At 40.0% G+C, this 23,882-nt stretch overlaps 1 protein-coding gene across 5 annotated transcripts in view; it reads left to right on the top strand.

Annotated features, from left to right (window-relative positions):
* ptk2bb (protein tyrosine kinase 2 beta, b) overlaps positions 1-23,882 on the top strand; it is a 131,173-nt gene that overhangs the window by 71,498 nt on the left and 35,793 nt on the right. For all 5 annotated transcript variants that reach the window (XM_061987306.1, XM_061987309.2, XM_061987308.2 and 2 more), the window contains exons 13-15: positions 1,194-1,225; positions 1,307-1,348; positions 1,425-1,522. In XM_061987306.1, coding sequence (XP_061843290.1) covers positions 1,194-1,225; positions 1,307-1,348; positions 1,425-1,522 — 172 coding nt within the window. The remainder of the gene's footprint in view (positions 1-1,193; positions 1,226-1,306; positions 1,349-1,424; positions 1,523-23,882) is intronic.

Below are 23,882 nucleotides of genomic sequence, written 5' to 3'. Positions count from 1 at the left end.
CACAAAAGCCCAATAACAAAACACCACTCGGGTTCAGATCCGGGGGGCCATTCTTCCCAATCACGCTTCTCCAGGTTTCACTGTCGTTGCCAATATGAGCGTCGAAGGCCCCCAGTAGAACGAGGTAATCACCCGGGGGAGCACTCTCCAGTACTCCCTCGAGTGAATCCAAAAAGGGTTGGTACTCTGAGCTGCCGTTTGGCGCGTAAGGGCAAACAGAAGTCAGGACCCGTTCCGCCCACCCGAAGGCGGAGGGAAGCTACCCTCTCGTCCACTGGGTTGAACTCCCAACGTGCAGGCTTTAAGCCGGGGGGGAAACAAGAATTGCCACCCCAACCCGTTGCCTCTCACTGCTCGCAACGCCAGAGTGGAAGAGAGTCCAGCCCCTCTCGATAGAACTGGTTCCAGAGCCCTTGCTGTGCGTTGAAGTGAGTCCGACTATATGTAGCTGAAACTTCTCCACCTCGCGCACTAGCTCAGACTCCTTCCCCCAGCAAGGTGACGTTCCACGTCCCAAGAGCTAGCTTATGTAGCCGAGGATCGGACTGCCAAGTGCCCTGATTTCGGCTGCCGCCCAGCTCACATTGCACCCAACCTTTATGGCCCCTGCTATGGGTGGTGAACCCATTGGAGGGGGGACCCACGTTGCCTCTTCGGGCTGTGCCCGGCCGGGCCCCATGGGACCCCACCTCCGGGTCTGGCTCCAGAGGGAGGTCCGGGTGAGGGAAATCTGGGTCCTTTGCATTTTTCATAGAGGTCTTCGAGCTGCTCTTTGTCTGATTCCTCACATAGGACCAGTTTGTCTTGGGAGACCCTACCAGGGGGTATACAGCCCCTGGACAACATAGTTACTAGGATCATTGGGACACGCAAACTCCTCTACCACGATAAGGTGGCAGCTCAGAGAGGAGATCAACAATACAATTGTTTCAAATGCAACAATACATATATTTAATAATAACTTGAAATACAAAAAAAAGCAGATGGAGGAGAAGAAGCGAACTGTATTAACCTTGTAGATTGTTATAGTAACACTAGGTTAAGCTTTGTCAGTGTGCCATGTGTTACCCAAGTGCAACTTGATGTGTTTGATGAAATAAAACAAATTAAGTTATTATCAAGAGAGGCTGTTTAATTGACTTTTGTCTGTCGATAAGCCATCCTTAATACATTTTGTATTTTCTCCTGAGTAGCAGAGAGAGTAACACAATACGACACAGTACGGGTCAGTACATTTCCTAACTCTGCAAGATTTATTTTTCGAAATGCAAAATCTCCACTTTTATGACAAATCTTTTGTTTTTAGGGTCTGATATCTATTGTGAGATTCCTGAAAGGCCAAGATCAGGTTTGTTTAACGCATGTCATGTTCGGACTGAATAAAACAATAACACCACCTCCTGACAAAATGTATGTTTCCCAAGCTATAAAGTATGGAATAGACCGCCGTGACATCACACTTGGACAAATTCTTGGCGAGGGTTTTTTTGGTGAAGTCTACGATGGAGTGTACACAGCAGCGGTAAGTGCACATATGCAGGAAAATATCTTAGAAAACTGCCCTTTTTGGTGGAATTTCCCCTTATCCACAATTCTTATGTGAGACAAGAAAACGTCTTTAACTTTTCTGTGCGTTCTAGACCATAAAAAAAAAACGCTTGCGCAAAGCCGTTAACAATGCAGTGATGAGGATTTTACTATTTTGCCCATAAAACACTCTCTTAAAAAACACAATTTATTAGGCCAAAAGGTGAACCAGGAAAAAGTGGCTAGAAAGTGATTTTCGTTCCCACGCCTGGGCACTACTCTTTTTTTGCATTTTTGACTAGACAATGCTATTGTGGACATGTGTTAAAAGTTCTCCACAAAATATCCTGGAGTGTTTTTTTTTTTTAGAGCCATAAATGTATAAAAATAGGAAGAAAAAAAAAACGAAAATCTTATGCAGCTATTTTGTCTTGTAAACGTATTTACATTCATTCTGGAAACAGAATCTCTCTCACAAATTGACATTAATACATATACCGTATTTTTCGGACTATAAGTTACAGTTTTTTTCATAGTTTGGCCGGGCTCCATTTCGACTTATATGTTTTTTTTCCTTTTTTATTATGCATTTTTGGCAGGTGCGACTTATACTCCGAAAAATACGGTACCTAACATTTGAGACAAGTATTTTAGCATTGGTATACTTTAATTTGAATTTAAACCATGAAACATACAAAAAAAAATTTAAAAACGCTACAAAATAAGTGAATAGCAACCTGTACAATTGAACATACACATGGTACATTTTGCTAAACAATGATGTTTTATACATTAAAAATTTCAGTAGATACTGTGTTATAAGAGGAAGTAAAAAATTTAATTAAATAAAGAACATTTTGGCCCAAAATGGCTGACATCAATCAAAATATCAAATAATGCCGAAAAATGGAAATACAACAAAAACTGCATTACAGTTTAGAATCTGTACACAATATGGTATAGAACAATATTTACATGAACAAAACAATGTGTTGATGTCACATCACAGCAGGTCTTGAGTATTTTTTTAAATACATTTTTTAATTATTTTGTCTTAACTTTGCACATTGTTAAAGCCATATCTCAAGAATTCTTTGATAGATTTTCCTCAAATTTGGCACAAACTCAAACTATGATTATTATAAAAAAATTTAAGATCAAGTGCACTGTAACCTCACATTCTATTTTTAAAGTATTTCACTTAAGTAACTAAAAAAAATAAATAGTAAAATACTCTGAGGGATTTTTCTCAAATGGGGCAAAAACTAAATTTTTTATTACAGAACTGATTAAGTGTGACTTTGCTTATTCTGAAAGAGGGAGACAATGTTCATCTCTTAGCTATCACTATCATCAAAGCCTTCTTCCCATGTGCTTTTATCCTCTGTTTCCATGGAAATATTGGCACAATTTTCGCACTGACACAAATCAGTACAGGACAGTCTTGCAGACATACAGGAACATCTTCCTGTCTCACATTTGCTCTGCTTGCAGCTGCAGTGGACTACCTTTAACACACTATCAGGGGCAGGATTTGTAGTCATCCATGTCACTTTTAACTCCCCATCCGCAATGTGCCATCCATTGCCATTGGGTGAAGGGACAGACAGTACACCTTTTGAGAGAATGTCTCATGAAGCACACAACTTGTGAGGAACCTGTTAAATGCCCAATACTTAGACCAAGACATAATGATTTTGGTGTCTGCCTCCGACCTTTCGATGCCCATCCATCCATTTTCTACCGCTTATTCCCTTCGGGGTCGCGCAAGATACATAATGTCTTGACAAACAGATCACTTTTAGGATCACATCTTCTGGAATATCAACATAACAGGCTAATGTTGGTTCCTCTGTTGCACCTACAATCCAAGCAATAACATTGTACAGTTCAAGTGGCACAACAGATTTTGCATCGGACACATTTAAATCATCTTATGTGGGTGGCCGGGGGCACGTCATACCGGGAGAGTCACATAGTAGCAACGACGTGCGGTGAGGTTGATGGCTGGTGAGGCACTGACTTCATCACAGTCAGATTTACAAACATATGAACCCTAAAAAGTATCTTATTCACCATTTGATTGGCAGCAGTTAACGGGTTATGTTTAAAAGCTCATACCAGCATTCTTCCCTGCTTGGCACTCAGCATCAAGGCTTGGAATTGGGGGTTAAATCACTAAAAATGATTCCCGGGCGCGGCGCCGCTGCTGCCCACTGCTCCCCTCACCTCCCAGGGGGTGATCATGGGTCAAATGCAGAGGACAAATTTCATTACACCTAGTGTGTGTGTGACAATCATTGGTACTTTAACTTAACTTTAACTTAACACATACAAACTGTAGCACACAAAAAAGCACATTTAATTAAAAAAAAACCTTATTATGGTCTTACCTTTACTTATTGTGTCCTTGGGCAAGACACTTCACCCCTTGCTCCTGATGGCTGCTGGTTAGCGCCTTGCATGGCAGCTCCCGCCATCAGTGTGCGAATGGGTAAATGTGGAAATAGTGTCAAAGCGCTTTGAGTACCTTGAAGGTAGAAAAGCGCTATACAAGTATAAACCATTTATCATTTATTTATAACTAAAGCCCTCACTTAAACTTTCCACGTGCAAGATTGAATCTATTTAAAAAAGTGTAACCGAGGGTTTATAAATGTCGCCTATACTGTATGAAACTACAAAATAACAAACACGGCGGCTCCAGTTTACACGAGGACCACTTTATTTACCTTCTTTCAAAAACTTCCGCTCCACTCCAACGTGTCGCCACTTCCGCTCTTAGCGCCTTCAAAATAAGAGCTCAAGGCATATACTGTATAACAGCGCATAACAGGAACTTAACATCACAAAGAGGAAAGCCCATAAAAATAGGTTACAAAAGTTATTTAATAAGAAGCCAAAAAGTGCAAAAACAATAATGTTCGTGTTGGAGGAGTTGTGAATTAGGTACACCTGCAGTCTGTAGCAGTCTGCAGTCTGCAGGTGTACCTAATGTTGTGGCCCTACAGTCATTCACAACTCCTCCAACACGAACATTATTGTTTTTGCACTTTTTGGCTTCTTATGAAATAACTTTTTTAAATAGATTCAATCTTGCACGTGGAAAGTTTAAGTGTGGGCTTTAGTTGATATAACACTCCCGTCAGGGGTTGCCGTGCATTCTACAGCGGGGGTGAAGGAGGCGAGCCTCAACCAGTGCGTCTTTTGCAGCCCTTTTATGATCGCTCAGCACAAGAAATACTTTACACACATACAGTTGTTGACAAAATACACTGTGCATTATATACCTCAGCTAACTAAACTATGGAAATGTATAATATAATTCATATAGCAATACGGTCTCACTGCACAGCAGGCCAGCAGTTAGCCGAGTCCGCAATCCATGTTGAGGCACTGAGTGACGTGCCTCGACTGGCTGCTGATCACCGCACCGTCTCTTCTCAGTATTTGAACGGCAAATGTGAAAATTCAACGATTTTAAATAAAAATAATCTAAAACGGGTGAAGTTAAATGGAAAATAACTTTATAGTATAATCACTGGATACATATAACAATTTAATAAAAAAAAAAATATTTTTAAATTTTTTTTCTTTCCATGATGGAAGGTGAGGCCCCGCCTCACCTGCCTCTAGTGACTGCACGTCACTGCATAGTAGCTGCTTCAATATCAGCGCTGCACTAAAACGTGTTCTCGTGTTCTCAGTAGTTTGCGGACCAGCTGTTGTTCTTGCCATGTGTTTAGTGTTACTTTCACCTTGGCTTACTTCAGTTGACTCAGTTGTGTCTGTACCTGATGGATGAGGTAGCCTGTCTATCACTTATCTGCAGACAATGTCTCAACAAAAACCAGTTCGCAGATGTTGCGCTTGAAACACCAGTTGGAGAAAGTCCAGAGTCAGCCTTCTCTTTAATTTATTCTGCCTGCGACATAAGAACCCAGGGAAAGAGGAGCACAAGGGTGTAAATAAAGATATATCCATAAGTATTAGTAGTTTAAATATACTATCAAAGCCTTTTTTTAAATTATTTATTATTCTTTTGATATTTTCCAGCATAAAAGTGTTTTACATCGCTGCCAAAATAAGCTTCTGTTGTTACCTGTAGTTTGAAGCATCACAATCTTCGTGTTTTTGCACCGTATTTAAAAATATTAATCGTAGCTGGTTCATTCTCAGTACCTCCTGATTAACAATTATCCTTTGGCGGATGATTCTCTCGCAGAATATGTTGTAGCTGGCATCAAAGATTGGTTCACTTCTGAAAATAAACACACAAGGTATGCAGTCAAGATTGTAGCTTCATACAAACAGGAAAAGCCAATTAAAAAAGTGATTTTCTATATTCATTTTATAATTATTGACACTGTATCTGTCATGCATCTATAATCCATCCATCCATTTTCTACCGCTTGTCTCTTTCTGGGGTCGCGGGGGGTCGCTGGAGCCTATCTCAGCTGCATTCGGGCGAAAGGCGGGGTACACCCTGGACAAGTCGCCACCTCATCACTGGGCCAACCCAGATAGACAGACAACATTCACACTCACATTCACACACTAGGGCCCATTTAGTGTTGCCAATCAACCTATCTCCAGGTGCATGTCTTTGGAGGTGGGAGGAAGCCGGAGTACCCGGAGGGAACCCACGCAGTCACGGGGAGAACATGCAAACTCCACAAAGAAAGATCCCGAGCCCGGGATTGAACTCAGGACTACTCAGCACCTTCGTATTGTGAGGCAGATGCACTAACCCCTCTTCCACCGTGCTACCCATATGAATTGTAATTTATAGTGTGTATATAATTGATAATGCAATTTAATAACTCACACTTCTTCATCTGTGGTTCCAGTAAGTGTTACATCAGACTTTGTCATGAACCTGGTGTACTGTCTGTAACAGGACTTGTGGTACATCAGACTTTGTCATGAACCTGGTCTACTGTCTGTAACAGGACTTGTGGTACATCAGACTTTGTCATGAACCTGGTGTACTGTCTGTAACAGGACTTGTGGTACATCAGACTTTGTCATGAACCCGGTGTACTGTCTGTAACAGGACTTGTGGTACATCAGACTTTGTCATGAACCCGGTGTACTGTCTGTAACAGGACTTGTGATACATCAGACTTTGTCATGAACCTGGTGTACTGTCTGAAACAGGACTTGTGATACATCAGACTTTGTCATGAACCTGGTGTACTGTCTGTAGCAGGACCTGTTGAACCTCACTTCCATGGCCACACAGTCTCTGTCTTCAATATGCAAGAGAATGCTACTGTCTTGCTTTATCCTGGCAGCGTTCATCAACTGGCCTAAAAATAAAAGATGATTAAATGGTTTGTACGTGTGTAAGTGCTACGTGGAGTGTGTGTGTGTGTTTACCTGCTGAAAGCGTTTGTGTCTGTGAAAGATGGTCCCTCTGCCGTTTGCCTCCCACAGTAATTCTCTTGTCCGTTTTCTTGCAAATGATCCAAATGGCAGGGAGCACAGGGCCAGCAGAAGCGATAGGCAGGCCCGTCTTCGATTTTAGTTTTTTCTTTGGAATGTCTTATGCCACAAACTCATCTTGAACCACATCCAGCCGATTGGCCAGTTTTTCGGCAGAATCCAAACGCTTCTTATTAATGAACCGGCGATAACAAGTCGGGTGAAGCCCAGCGTCATCAGGAATATCTTTAAATTAAACATCGCTACAGGATTTGAATGTCTCGGCTACTTTAAGAGACTCACCATCACAGCAAAGCCACCGTTTTAAACAATTCCTGTAAGTATCCCACCTTCTGATAGTGAAATCATTCATCTCTTCATTCCTAACAGACGTAACATCCATGTAGCATATTTTGTTGTTCTTTTTTAAGGTGTTTTAGAGTATTTTCCTCTTCGACATTGTTGACATCGCCATTTTGGATCTGCGCGGCTACCTGATTGGTCGAATGTGAAGCACGTAACAAAAATATCACCTCTTGTGACGAATATATTGTTACGCCAAGCAAGAAATAGTCCCGACTTTAAACACTAATTTAAAAAAATTGCCTGGATGTCCAGTGGAGAACTTCTTTTTTCTCATTAAAAAACTAAATATCTTTTTTAAGAACCAAAAATTATTTAGTGCCCAGACATGGGAACGAGATGAAACGAAAAACGGGTTCACCTTATGGACCATATGAAATCTGTTTTGTTTTTCCCAAGTTCTGTTTCCGTTAAAATTTTACATAATTAATTTTTTATACCTTTTACACCAAATAATGTGTGATAAAATAAACTGTCCTCTAATCAAATACAAAAACCCTTACATTTATTGGTGCAATACATGTTTGATTTAATCATAATAACGTTGCCAATGTACCAATGAGTATTTAATTTGTTTACCTTTCACATTTATTTTTTTTACCACCAAAGAACAGGTTTGTGTATCAAATAAATGCCTGATATTTATATGCAAAAATCCTTCAATTTAATGGTGCAATACATTTTTAGACACATTTGACCAAGTCATAATCATTTTGTAACTGTACAAATGAGTACACTGGTTTTATAATTATTTTACCATCAAAGAATGTATGTTTTTTGAATCATGAATTAAATGTCCGATAATTATATGACAAAATCCTTAAATTTATTGGTGCAATACATCTTTGGACAGTTGTGACCAAATCAAAGCTGGCTGCTTACGGCCATTAGGGTGCTCCCAAGAGTACATATAAACATTGTGTTAATATTAGTTAATGGATATGCGGCTCGCGAGACAGCACAAGTTTAACAAGAATGGCACGTGGTGTGTATTTGTCTAAATTCATACTGCTGCAAAAGTGGACAAATTGTACTGCTCTCATGCATTGTACATTGTGCATACAGAACCACTAGTTAACAACCACAAGTTTACTTTCTAGTATAAATATATATGACCCAATCCAAGCATCTTTTCCCCATTCATGGTGTAAATTAACGTTAACCAACAAATAACCTACTCAGTGGCCTAGTGGTTTGAGTGTCCGTCCTGAGATCGGTAGGTTGGGAGTTCAAATCCCGGCCGAGTCATACCAAAGACTATAAAAATGGGACCCATTACCTCCCTGCTTGGCACTCAGCATCAAGGGTTGGAATTGGGGGTTAAATCACCAAAATGATTCCCGGGCGCAGCCACCGCTGCTGCCCACTGCTCCCCTCACCTCCCAGGGGGTGATCAAGGGTGATGGGTCAAATGCAGAGAATAATTTCGCCACACCTAGTGTGTGTGACAATCATTGGTACTTTAACTTTTTAACTTTTAACTTTAAATAAAATCGCACATAACACACATCCTGCTCATTGAACTTTGTGTACATTATAAAACATGCATATATAATATCAAATCACACATATATAAATGCATTATAGGGCATGATGGGTAATACATGCAAAACTCTCCACACTTCTCCATGTTTGGTGCAGTTTAGCTGCTTGATATGTCTGATTGGTTACAAAACTTTGAGTAAGTCAGGAAAGTACACAAGGTAGGAGTCGAACTTTCAAATACTCTTACTATTTAATGTTGTATCCTTTATACCTCATTTGGCATTGTTGTCCTGGTGTGTGGGGGGTTAAGATTCAAGTAGTTGAAGTCGTGTGTTGTTGTTTAGTCTGTTATATCTTGCTTTAATAGAGGCAAACTAAAGTGTTTTTGGTAAAAAAAGATCGTTACGTCAAAATCAATGCATTGTTTGGCGAAAAGTGTTTTATTGTGTGTATTTGTCTATGCGTGTCATTGTATGTGTGTGTGCATTCATTTAACAGTGTATTGGCGATTACCCTACATTTATATTAAAACCATTTTTGTTACCTTGTTTTTGGTTATTCAGTTCATTAATATAATTTAAGTGTTTCCTTTATATTTTATTTGTTTGTTTTTGTACGGTTAGATAGTACTTTATTGATTCCATCAGGAGAATTTAAATTCCAGCAGCTGTGTACAGTATTGAGATCGAATTTAGAAAGGAATTCATAGGAGTATAAATGGAAATAAAATAGAAAATAATACAATGAGAGTAAAAATAAAAAGCAACAATAAGAATATAACAAGAGAAACTAGGCAGTAGTGACCATGTTATGAAAATGTATTGCACTGTTAATTGCACTGTTTTTTGTTGCAGTTTATTTTAGTATAGTTATTGTTTTGCATCCCCTGTCATCCTAGTACACCCCTCCACCCAGAGAGGAGTTGTACAGTCTGATGGTGTGTGGGACAAAGGATTTTTTAGTCCTGTACTTGGGATGAAGCAGTCTAGCACTGAACAGGCTCCTCTGGCTACTGATAACGGTATGCAGAGGGTGACTGGCATCATCCATGACGCTCAGTAGTTTTTCCACAGTCCTCTTTGCTGCCACCGTCACCAGTGAATCCAGTTTTATTCCAGTCTGCAGCTGTCCTTCTTAGATGTACTCTGGGTGTGGTATTACATCCACAAGAGTTTTTTTTGCCAATGTTGAAGGAGCACAGCCTCCTCAGGAAGTAGAGCCTGCTCTGTCCTTTCCTGTACAAGTGGTCTGTGTTAACAGTCCAGTCCAGCTTATTGTCCACCCACACCCCGAGGTACTTCAATGAATCCACGGTCTGTTCCTCAACTCCCTTATTCACAATAGGTTGTGACCTTGGACTTGACCTCCCAAAGTCAATGACCAGCTCCTTGGTCTTTGACGGATTGAGCTGCAAGAGGTTCCTGTGGCACCAGACAGCAAAGTCCCTCACCAGGCTCCGAAACTCCTCCTCTCTGCCCTCCCTGATGCACCCGACGATGGCTGTGTCATCCGCGAACTTCTGGATGTCACACAGCTCCGAGTTGTAGCAGAAGTCAGCGGTGTACAGGGTGAAGAGAACAGGGGCCAGCACCGTTCCCTGCGGTGCTCCGGTGCTGCTGATCACAGTGTCAGACGTGATGTCCTTCAGTCTGATGTACTGTGGCCTATCGGTGAGGTAGTTATGAAATCCAGGCAACCAGTCAGGGGTCCACTCGCATGCTGTCCAGCTTGTCCTGGAGAAGGTAGGACTGGATAGTATTAAAGGCACTCGAGAAGTCCAGGAACAGGATCCTCACCGTGCCATTTCCCTTATCCAGGTGTGAGTGGGCTCAGTGCAGCAGGTAAAGGATAGCATCCTCAACACCAACGCCTGCCCAGTACGCAAATTGCAGGCTGTCCTGGGCATGTTGCACCTGTTGTCAGAGGAGGAGAATGTAAACATTAATAACTAGTTAAAAAAATAAAAACGGGTCATTTTAAACTAATGTACAGTACATATTAGATGACACGTTTACTGTAAATACAAAGCGTTATCACTTGGAACATTCAACCCCAGGCCATTTTTATTGTTGAATGTTGTACATTTTGAAATTAGGAACCATATGTGGCACCCTTGACATCCATTCATTGGTAGTATTTTTGTTGTTATTGCATTGGTATTGTTTATGTTCTTAAATACACCACCGTATATTTATAAATTACATGTCATGTGTAAAGACATTCCAGGCTAACAATAGGATCATGTAAACAACACTGCCAGAGCCACAATTCATTTGTGTGAATGATCAACAATCAGTATTATGGGCAGAAATAGAGGGCCCAAAAATCAAATGTTGCTCAGGGCCCTTCATAATAATTGTGTATGCACCAATGGGTACCCTAGTTTTGTACTTCTACAATTTTACAAAGAATGTGTGCTTTTTGTGTCATGAATACAATTTAATAAATTGTCCGTTTAATAAAATGCAAAAGTCCTTACATTTTTTGGTGAAATATATTTTTGGACACTTTTGACAAACTAAATAACTTTGTAAATGAACCGTGTTTTTCTGACCATAAGGCGCATTTAAAATCCTTTCATTTTCTCAAAAATCGACAGTGCGCCTTATAACCCGGTGTGCCTAATGTACAGCATAATTCTGGTTGTGCTTACTTACGAAGCAATTTTATTTGGTACGTGGTGTAATAAGTGTGACCAGTAGATGGCAGTCATACAAAAGCAATAATGCAACATTTCCGGCATTAATGTTGCATTATTGAGCCACGGATGAGGAGATGCTACTCTGTTATTGATTTAAGTAAAGTCTGAATTTCATTTAAACAGTTGGCTCCATTTTTTTGACACTTATTCCACACCCGTCCTTGCACGTTACAACAAAGATGATGGGGGGAAGACGCTGCCGAAGGTGAGCCACGTAAATAAGACCGCCCACAAAACGGCGCATCCTGAAGTGACTGTCAGAAAGTGGCTTGAAGATGATCTGTAAAACATAATCTATGCAACATTTTGACCAAAGAACATCCATCATATGTTATGTGGACCACAAGGAAGTGTTTTAAATTTAGAAAAAAATTGTGACCCCTTTTTAATGCGCCTTTTGTATGAAAAAAGACCTGAAAAGAACCGCTCATCGCCGGTGCGCCATATGGTCTGAAAAATACGGCACTAATCAATGTTTTAAGTACAAAATGTTTACCCAATGTACTTTTTTTAAACCTTTTTTCAGTGTAGTCAGACCAGATATTGCGCGCAGCCTCGGCTGGCTCTACGTAGGGGCAAGAGAGGGGCTGAGCCCCCTCAAATAAATGCCTTGCCTCCTCAACTTAAAACGTTTGAAGTTAAGAAAGTACAGTTTAACACAAAATGTATATATTACTAGTTGACAAAATTGTTCGCAGTCGCGGAGAAATCAGTTCAAAAAGGGACACACTACAACACTTGTATGTTATCATCTTCCCTCTTTTCTGTCCATCACCTTTCAGGCTCTGCGAGGCACACACACAGACCAACACACCTCTCCACTCAGTCCTCAGTAATCCAGTGTCAACAAATTTAAAAACAAAACTTGGCAGAGGGGTTAGTGCGTCTGCCTCACAATACGAAGGTCCTGAGCAGTCCTGGGTTCAATCCCGGGCTCGGGATCTTTCTGTGTGGAGTTTGTATGTTATCATCTTCCCTCTTTTCTGTCCATCACCTTTCAGGCTCTGCGAGGCACACACACAGACCAACACACCTCTCCACTCAGTCCTCAGTAATCCAGTGTCAACAAATTTAAAAACAAAACTTGGCAGAGGGGTTAGTGCGTCTGCCTCACAATACGAAGGTCCTGAGCAGTCCTGGGTTCAATCCCGGGCTCGGGATCTTTCTGTGTGGAGTTTGCATGTTCTCCCCGTGACTGCGTGGGTTCCCTCCGGGTACTCCGGCTTCCTCCCACCTCCAAAGACATGCACCTGGGGATAAGTTGATTGGCAACACTAAATTGGCCCTAGTGTGTGAATGTGAGTGTGAATGTTGCTTCAGGTGTTTTGTCAAAATTATTTGTTTTGGCGAAAAGAGCTATCAGTTGCTATTCCTGTTTGAACAGCGATTGAAAGCAAATATGTAAGTTCGCATTATTTGCGTCAATGTGAACTTCCGAATGTTGCAAGTGTCCACAATAGCTTTCAATCCAATCCAATTCACTTTATTTATATAGCACATTTAAACAACAAAATGTTTCCAAAGTGCTGCACAACAATATTAAACACAATTAAAAACAATAAAAAAAAAAAATATGATTAAAAACAATTTCAAAGGGTAAAACCAATTAAAACAGTAAATAGAAAGCAACATTTTAAAAACACAGAGGACAACAGAGGACCACACAACTCACGTAGTGTTAAAAGCCAGAGAATAAAAGTGGGTCTTAAGACTAGACTTAAAACACTCCACTGTGGGAGCAGTTCGAATATGGAGGGGCAGAGTGTTCCAGAGCTTAGGGCCGACCACAGAGAAGGCCCTGTCTCCCCTGGTTTTAAGTCTCGTCTTGGACACCACGAGCTGGAGCTGGCTCTCGGACCTCAGAGCGCGCGCAGGATTGTAAGTTTGGATGAGGTCCGAGATATACTGAGGTGCCAGTCCATGTAAAGCTTTAAAAACAAACAGCAAGGTTTTAAAATCAATTCTAAAATGAACAGGGAGCCAGTGCAAACTCTCAAGGATTGGGGTTATATGCTGGCGTCTCCTGGCCCCTGTTAAAAGTCGTGCTGCCGCATTCTGGACTAACTGCAACCGGGAGAGAGCTTTTTGGCTAATGCCAGCATAAAGTGCATTGCAGTAGTCCAGACGACTTGAAATAAAAGCATGCACGACTTGTTCAAAAAGGTTAAAAGATAAAAACGGTTTTACCTTTGCTAAAAGACGAAGATGATAAAAACACGATTTTAAAACGCCATTGACTTGTTTGTCAAGTTTAAAATCGCTGTCTATAGTGACGCCAAGGCTGGTGACTTTGGGACGCACATAATTTTGCAATGGTCCCAAGTCAGTGAGGGTCGGACCAAACACTAAAATTTCCGTTTTTCCCTCATTCATTATTAAAAAATTCTGGGCTAACCAAGCCTTGACGTCGCATAGACAGTTGAGAAGGGGTGTCAGGGGGCCGTGGCCTTTTGAAATAGGCATATAAATTTGGCAGTCGTCTGCATAAAAGTGATAAGACACTCCATGCCTCTTAAAAATCTCTCCAAGAGGGAGGAGATATAGAGCGAACAGGATGGGGCCTAGAATAGATCCCTGGGGGACACCACAGTAAAGCGGAGCAGAAGAAGAAGTGGCGTCCCCCAGCCTGACAGAGAAGGACCTTTCTGACAGGTAGGATCTGAACCACTCTAATGCAGTCCCCCTGACACCCACACAGTCTCTCAGGCGATCTAAAAGAATTGTGTGGTCGACTGTGTCAAAGGCAGCTGTAAGATCTAAAAGCACTAAAATGGCAGAGCTGCCAGAATCAGATATTAAAAGCAAATCATTAAAAACCTTTAAAAGTGCAGATTCAGTACTGTGCAAAGCTTTGTATCCAGACTGAAATGGATCTAAAGTGCTATTTTCATCTAAAAAAGGCTGTAGTTGCGCCAAAACACATTTCTCCAAAATTTTTGACACAAAAGGTAATTTAGAAATGGGCCGATAATTTGACAAACTTGTAGGATCAAGACCTGTTTTTTTTTATCAAAGGCTCAACAACAGCTCCTTTACAAAAAGAGGGCACACTGCCAGAAATCAAGCTGCTGTTGATGATGTCCCTAACAGACAAGTCAATAGAGTCCCAGACTTCTTTAAAAAAGCGAGAGGGGACCGGGTCTGTGGGTCAGGATGAGGGTTTTAGTTTGTCAACTATTCCTGTAAGCTCAGGCATGGACACAGGCTCAAATTGACAAAATACAGCCGAGCACCGAGTGGCCACATTGAAACTAAATGGAGAAGGAGAAAGATTTGCCCGAATAGTAGCAACCTTGTCGTTAAAAAAGGAGAGAAATTTTTCACAAGTTTCCCTTGTCATCTCCAGTGAAGTGGCTGGATTCGGATTAAGAACAGAACTAATAGCTTTAAAAAGAACACGTGGCTTGTTGATACTATTTGAAATTAAGTCTGACAAATATTTAGTTTTTTCAGCTTTAACCACACTTTGATAGTTCTGACAGCTTTCTTTTAAAATTTGATAAGAGACCTCCAAGTGATCCCTTTTCCACTTACGTTCCGCCCTTCGCCACTCACGCCGAGCTGTGAGTGTGGTTTCATTGAGCCAAGGCTCCAGTTTTGACTTTGGACGTATAGCTCTGAGGGGCGCTATACTTTCCAGAATCTCAGAACATGTGGAAATAAAAGAGCACATTAATTGTTCAGTGTCTGCAGAGTGTGTTTGCTTGCTGTTCGTTAAAATACAACGTGAATTTCCTCACCCTGCCAGTGTCTAAATGGGTACTGGTCAGAGAACACAAACAGGGTATCCACGGGGTCTTGAAAAGTTTCAAATCCAACAATTTGAATTTAAGGCCTTAAAATTTCTAAAATTTCATGAAAGGTCTTAAATACGATGTAGAAAGGTCGTAAAAATCAATTTACATTACTTTTATTTACAAACCCCGTTTCCATTTGAGTTGGGAAATTGTGTTAGATGTAAATATAAACGGAATACAATGGTTTGCAAATCCTTTTCAACCCATATTCAATTGAATGCACTACAAAGACAATATATTTGTTGTTTAAACTTATAAACTTTATTTTTTTTTGCAAATAATAATTAACTTAGAATTTCATGGCTGCAACACATGCCAATGTAGTTGGAAGGGCATGTTCACCACTGTGTTACATGGCCTTTCCTTTTAACAACAGGTAAACGTTTGGGAACTGAGGAGACACATTTTTTAAGCTTCTCGGGTGGAATTCTTTCCCATTCTTGCTTGATGTACAGCTTAAGTTGTTCAACAGTCCGGGGGTCTCCGTTGTGGTATTTTAGGCTTCATAATGCGCCACACATTTTCAATGGGAGACAGGTCTGGACTACAGGCAGGCCAGTCTAGTACACGGACTCTTTTACTATGAAGCCACATTGATGTAACATGTGACTTGGCATTGAATTGCTGAAATAAGCAGGGGCGTCCATGGTAACGTTGCTTGGATGGCAACATATGTTGCTCCAAAACCTGTATGTACCTTTCTGTTAAGATAGAGTTCAAGGGTGGACCCCGGGATGCAGAGAATGGAGGCAAGGGAAGCGATAACAAATGAAAATATTTAATAAGTCCAAAATGGTAACTAAGGGTGATGGGGCAAAGTGCACACCATGGGAAATATAACAAAAGTAGTCTCTTTCAGAGGTTGGCGGAGCAAAGGTCAGGACGCACACAGCGTGGCAAAAACTAGTCCTCTAAAACAAGGTGGCGAGGAAAACAAAAACACAACAAGGTCAATATAACAGAAATATGCGAAGGCAACATACCAGGGAAGCAGAATCAAGGTAGCACATGTCAGAGCGGAGTTCAGGAACAATAACCGGCGGGGACCAGCTGGTGGAGACGCGCTTAAATGCTACCAGGAGGTGATTAGCAGCAGGTGTGCCTCGTTGGGGACAAAAGACTGTGGAAGAAACTGAAAAAACCAATAGAGAAGGCAGGGAGAAGACAACAAACATAACACCTTTCAGCATTAATGGCGCCTTCACAGATGTGTAAGTTACCCATGTCTTGGGCACTAATACACCCCCATACCATCACATATGCTGGCTTTTCAACTTTGCGCCTATAACAATCCGGATGGTTCTTTTCCTCTTTGGTCCGGAGGACACGACGTCCACAGTTTCCAAAAACAATTTGAAATGTTGACTCGTCAGACCACAGAACACTTTTCCACTTTGTATCAGTCCATCTTAGATGAGCTCAGGCCTAGCGAAGCCGACGGCATTTCTGGGTGTTGTTGATAAACGGTTTTTGCCTTGCATAGGAGAGTTTTATCTTGCACTTACAGATGTAGCGACCAACTGTAGTTACTGACTGGGTTTCTGAAGTGTTCCTGAGCTCATGTGGTGATATCTTTTTACACACTGATGTTGCTTGTTGATGCAGTACAGCCTGAGGGATCGAAGGTCACGGGCTTAGCTGCTTACGTGCAGTGATTTCTCCAGATTCTCTGAACCCTTTGATGATATTACGGACCGTAGATAGTGAAATTCCTAAATCCCTTGCAATAGCTGGTTGAAAAAGGTTTTTCTTAAACTGTTCAACAATTTTCTCACGCATTTGTTGACAAAGTGGTGACCCTCACCCCATCCTTGTTTGTGAATGACTGAGCATTTCATGGAAGCTGCTTTTATACCCAATCATGGCACCCACCTGTTCCCAATTTGCCTGTTCACCTGTGGGATGTTTCAAATAAGTGTTTGATGAGCATTCCTCAACATTATCAGTATTTATTTCCACCTTTCCCAACTTCTTTGTCACGTGTTGCTGGCATCAAATTCTAAAGTTAATGATTATTTGCAAAAAAAAAGAAAATGTTTATCAGTTTGAACATCAAATATGTTGTCTTTGTAGCATATTCAACTGAATATGGGTTGGAAATGATTTGCCAATCATTATATTCCATTTATATTTACATCTAACACATTTTCCCAACTTATATGGAAACGGGGTTTGTAGAAACATACATAAACTTCGGTCTTGCTTTTGAATGTTTCGATTTTTGACAACGCTAGTACGTAACTTACGGAAGGGAATTAAAGTATGCTACCTATTGAATGTTTTAGCCACATTCATGGTGGAAGAGTTTTATTTTTATGCAGTTGTACAGAATTAATCGCGCACCACCTGTGCATATCAGCAGAGAAAAGTTACAAAAGCCCACAACAAAGCTGAATTACATGCCTAAGACTGGTAAGTCAATGATTTGTGGCTCCAGAACAATCTAAATGCATGCTTGAAGCCGGTGGATGGAAATTAAAGTGTTTGGATCCATTGAGGAGTGAAGCGTTTGTAGCCATTGCTGTGAAAGTGAATAGAATGAAAATGTAAAAGTCAAAAATATGGGACAAGCAGGTGTCAAAAGATGCTGAAACACCACAAACACTTGCACAACTATACTAGGATATACAAAGGAGTGTTATGTGGGTAAAGTGGCACCAATTGACGGAGATCAATGAGATTTTTAGTAGTGAAATCATACTATTACATACTGTAAGTACACACACATATCTTAGAAGTAAAACTATAAAAAAAAAACTTGATTCTCTTATACTGTATTAGTTCCAATAATCCCAGGTAAGCTTCTCATGCCTAATCTTTTCTCCAAGTTTATACAGCAACTGACATGAAAAGCTATAAAGGTTGTCTGTTTAATGTTTACACTCAGTTTATGGTGGGGTGAGGAAAGCAGAGAAAATGTTGTCATGCCTAAATAAAAAGCAGTCCTTGTTTATTAGCAATATTTTTTCAAAAAACAGGTACAAATTAAAGACATGATAGATTAGAAAAAGACAATAAAAAGGATTCAGGAAGTTGTTCAAGCTCTGATTGGGGGGGTTTGAAATAACTACATTCTGACCTGAGATCAGTCTTGCGAGTGTGGGGTCTGTCGTTGTGGCTTGTGCAGCCCTTTGAGACGTTTGTTATTAAGGGCTATATAAGTCAACTTTGATTAAAACATATTCATACATACCAGATACAAAATGAGTTGGGCAATTTGAATGTTATCCACATATTATTCACATCCAAATTATGTTTGAGGCTTGCAAACCATAATCGCCTTCTTTCTTTTTAGACAATCACTCTGTCTGCACTCTCTTTGTGCAGATACAGTAGTAGTAATGTAGATGTTTATCTGTTTGCTCAATTCTGACAGCTGCAAAAGTTGCTTCTTCTACCATTGCTGACTTTCTGGTTGTTACATGAAAACACTTGATATGAAGCACACTGCACCTTTTGTAAGAAAACAGTTCTATGGCAAATCTGAAAAATGTTTGCTAATATTTTATTGCAATTAGTTTACAATAGGGCAGCACGGTGGGACAGGGGTTAGTGCATGTACGTCACAATACAAAGGTCCTGAGTTCAATCCCGGGCTCGGGATCTTACTGTGTGGAGTTTGCATGCTCTCCCCGTGACTGCGTGGGTTCCCTCCGGGTACTCCGGCTTCCCCCCATCTCTAAAGACATGCACCTGGGGCTAAGTTGATTGGCAACACTAAATTGGCCCTAGTGTGTGAATGTGAGTGTGAATGTTGTCTGTCTATCTGTGTTGGCCCTGTGATGAGGTGGCAACTTGTCCAGGGTGTACCCCGCCTTCTGCCTGAATGTAGCTGAGATGGGCTCCAGCATCCCCCGCGACCCCAAAAGGGACAAGCGGTAGAAAATGGATGGATGGATAGTTTACAATATAGTCTCCTGGTATATTTAGTTAGTTTCACCATTTTGTTTTCCAATGTGAAAGAGCAGTGATTTATTTCATATACTTAAAATTCATTCTGGCCTTCTGATTGTTCTTTGTTGTTTACTTGTTTGTCCATATGGATATGAAATGGTCTTAAATTATTTTCATTATGGTCTTAAAAAAGTCTTAAAGTCTTAAATTTCACTGATTTAAAGCCGCAGAGACCCTGAATGAAATAAATAGAATTTAAAAGAACAGAGGGAACTTATGATGTTAAAGTAAAACAAAACTTTGAAAAAAAACATTACTATGTCAAGGGTGAACTGTTGGCAGTGCTGTTAAGTTTTTCTATTTAAATGGGTGAAGAATGCATAAACCTTGAGGCATGATTCGGCTGACCTGATGATAAACTAGTTTGACAATGTTTTGGTATTATTCATAAGACTACTGTACTTTGCAGTTTTGTAAATATTGACTATTGTGTGTGAAGTCCTACTTAAGGTTCAATTATGTTGAAAAATGATGCCATCAAGTTTATATAAATGTTGTAATGGTTGATAAAATGTGGATGAAAGATACTTTATTTTATTTATTCTACTTGTATGATTTAGTTTACACTGTGAGAGATTGCCAGTTTATGGTGGTTAAGAGCTACCATAATGAATAAAGCAAAACATGTTCTAGACCAAAAATCACTCCTTATTCTTTACCACTCACTAGTGTTACCATATCTGAGTAATTGTGCAGAACTATGGGGAAATAACTTCAAAAGTGCACCTCATTCATTAATCGTGTTACAAAAAATATCAGTTAGAATAATACATAATGTTGAATATAGAAAACATACAAACACTTTATTCATTGAATCAAAAATACTAAAATTCCACAGTATAGTGGATTTGCAAACAGCTAAAATTATGCACAAAACAAACTACAATCTACTACCTAAAGAATATACAACAATTCTTCTCAACAAGAGGATAAATATAATCTTAGAGAAAAATGTAATTAAACAAAGAAATCAAATAATGTATTAATATAATCCAATTCAAGAAACTTGTCAAATTTAAACTGTTTACAAAGAAGAACCATGATAAACACTCTGAATGTATTTCTTCCAGCCATTAATTTTCTCGATAATCTTATCTCACCATATGAAATACAACTTATTTCACTAATTATTTATTTATTTTTAATGTTATTTCTTATGGAGTATATTGTGAATAAATTGAGAAAATTATGTGAACAAAAGTTTTAGCAACGGTATGTAAAGGAAAAGGGGTAGGGTTAAATAAGAACTGCTTTTTCCTATTCCTTTTCAAACATGTTGAATAGAGAAACTGGAAATTGTATCATGTTGTATGCATGCATGTTCCAAATAAACACAAACTCAACTCAACTCAACCAGCAGGAGATTAGTCTCCAGGTGAGGCACCCAAGATGTACAGGTGTAAAGGCCTGACAAAGTGCAATCATCTTCTTCAGGTTGGAGTTGGACACACAGGCCCTGATTTACTGAAGGTTTGCGTGTACTAAAATGCGTGAAAACTGGATAGCACAAGCAAAATTAATCTACCAAATGTATGCAAAGTGGATTGCGTCTCTTAGGTGAGCAGAATAAGATGTGCAATCCATTTGGCAACTCTGTCCTAATTATTATGCAAAATATACGCTGATCATCAAAACGCTGGGAGGAGAAAATGCTAATTTGCTTATTTAGCACACGCAATGTGATTTATCAACACATCATCATTTTGCGAGCACTGTTGTGTTGTATCTAGTACCGTATTTTTTGGACTATAAGGAACACTGAAAATCCTTTCATTTTCTCAAAACTCGGCAGTGCGCCTTATAACCCGGTGCGCCTAATGTACGAAATAATTGCGGTTGTGCTTACCGACCTCGTAGCTATTTTATTTGGCACATGGTGAAATGATATAAGGTGCGCCTTTTGTATGAAAATGGACCTGACTAGACCCGCTCATCGGCAGTGCGCCTAATAATCCGGTGCGCCCTATGGTCCAGAAAATACGGTACATACAATATTATGTATCATCGTTGGCCCTGCGATGAGGTGGCGACTTGTCCAGGGTTTACCTTCCGCCTGAATACAGCGGGGATTGGCTCCAGCAACCCCCGCGACCCTGAGAGGGACAGGCGGTAGAAAATGGATGGATGGATGGATGGATGGGTGGTTAATTTGGTCTCAAAAAAATAATGGCAATAATACTGTATTACAGCAATAAGTTGTTGGTCATATCTTTGAGCCAAGTTTGTTTTCTGCCAAGGAGAATGATGCCTCCTTCACATTTCTGACTGCCCCTTCATATACTATTATTGTGAAGGCTGGAAATGTGCTACTCTTCTTCGATTAGCGGCTGTTACTACTGAGACTATTGAAAGCTTTTTTTTTAGGAGAAAAAAAAAAAGAAGAGTGCCTCTCAAGCTACGGCTCCTGTCCTGTCTGTACATAGAGCTGGCATCAGTGGTCTCGTTCACAACAACATAAACAGATTAGATTTTTTTGTGGGAGGATACATTTCCTTGCCAAGGGTTAGCGTCGTAGTTTGTTTCCCCAGACAAACATTCCTTCTTCTAACAATGACATAATTTTAGTCACATTTATGTCAGTAACCATGATATTTTGTTTTAACAATAGATTCCATTTTTACTGGCCAATTCTGTGATTCTGTGCGCGATTCCCTTAACGCAGAAATCAACGGGCCCAACATTTACGTGCCGCGACCTGCATATTAACCAAGGTGTAGTGACCTTGTTATTGGCTAACACCGACAAACAATTTTTTTCAAGCATAGATACACGCTGCTCTGCTCACAATGCCTCAGGCTACTATTGAGAGCCAATTGGTATGCTTGCGGCTATTGTAAAATCAACTTTCAGTTCAGAAATTTACATAGTCTCCCCAACGTGTCCTGGGACTTCCTGTGGCCTCCTACCGGTCACACGCGCCCTAAACACCTGCCCAGGGAGCCATCCAGGTGCCATCCTGACCTGATGTCCAAACCACCTCATCAGGTTCCTCTCAATGTGAAGGAGCAGCATGTCAAGACCCACTTCTGGTAAATTAAGACCGAATCAATCAATCTTGATCAGAATGAGCCAATGAGTTGTCCAGTTTGCAATCACAGGTGTTGCAAAGCAGCAACACATAGGCAGGCTATGCTGCATTACACACTACAGCGGACCATGCAATCTTCTGTATGTGCTTGGATTTTTAATGAACACCTTCAGCATGTGGAGGCTGTTGTGTAAAAAAAGAACAAAATCTGATCATACAATAATACAAAAACTCACACAATAATGACTGATAGAATGCTAAAAATATAATGACAGACCACCTCGGAATGGAATTTTACTTTTTACTTACTGTTTTTTACTGAATAAAGAATGATGGGAATCATAATATTAACTATGAACAATAAAACACTGAATATTAACATATGAATGTTGCTCCTCTTTACTTTTCAGACGACCTTCTCAATTGATATATTTTACAACCGAGCAATACATAACCAAAATGCAAAAAACACAAAGAAATATGAACGCAAAGGGTATAGAAAACACCTGCAATCTACATATTAAGTGTTTCCAATTTAGCCATGGACTTTTAAATTCAGCTCGAGATATTTGTAGGCATGTGGTAACTAACAATAAAGATGACTACTTCACTTATTAATAATTATTTATGCTGTAACTGTTTCTCATTACATGCATGTGAAATGTCTTCAAAAATATCAATACAATCCAAACGAAATGTGTTGAACGCTCGCCTCAGTCACAGGTACTCGCTGTTCCTCTTGCCTAAACGCTGCATTGAGGGCCTGATTTACCGTATTTTTCGGAGTATAAGTCGCACCGGAGTATAAGTCGCACCTGCCGAAAATGCATAATAAAGAAGGAAAAAAACATATATAAGTCGCACTGGAGCCCGGCCAAACTATGAAAAAAAACTGCGACTTATAGTCCGAAAAATACGGTACTAAAATCCAAACACCATGCTCTAACCAGCGTGTGCAAAAAATTAATTATTGTGTATTATGAGTGGGCGTGTTGCATGTAATCTACTAAGACTGCGTGTGCGATTAAAAGTGGTGCAGACCGCCTTTTTAAATGAGGATTTTGCGTGCATACAAGGCTTTTACCACAGAGACACTTGATAATTTTTCTGCACGTTCATGTTATACTTTTTGCGTGTTGCGTTGAACCAGCAGAACACATTTTCTGAATCCCAATCCAAACAACAAAACACTTTATTCGAGATTGCATCACCAGTTCATTTTTGCGTCTGTAATGACTAAAACTCAAGAAAATGCTAAATGAAAGACATATTTTCATTTAGGAGATATATTAGAGTACTGTATTTTCCGGACTATAAGGCGCACTTAAAATCTTTTTTTTCCCCCTCCAAACCCAATGCGCCTAATGTAAGGAATAATTTTGGTTGTGTGAAAGCAATTTTATTTGGTACTTGGTGTAATGACAAGTGTGACCAGTAGATGGCAGTCAAACATAAGAGATATGTGTAGACTGCAATATGACTCAAGTAAACACCACCACATATCTCTTTAAATGTTCCATTTAAAATATACAACATTACGCACAGCGCTCACAAATCTATCAAAATGTTTTAGTACAACTTTGCTAAGCTATGAAGCCGC

Source organism: Nerophis lumbriciformis, linkage group LG26, assembly GCF_033978685.3.
Source record: "Nerophis lumbriciformis linkage group LG26, RoL_Nlum_v2.1, whole genome shotgun sequence".
NCBI classification, from domain to species: Eukaryota; Metazoa; Chordata; class Actinopteri; order Syngnathiformes; family Syngnathidae; genus Nerophis; species Nerophis lumbriciformis.
The sequence above is the reverse complement of the archived record's forward strand: the minus strand, read 5'-3'. Positions and strand labels throughout refer to the sequence as shown.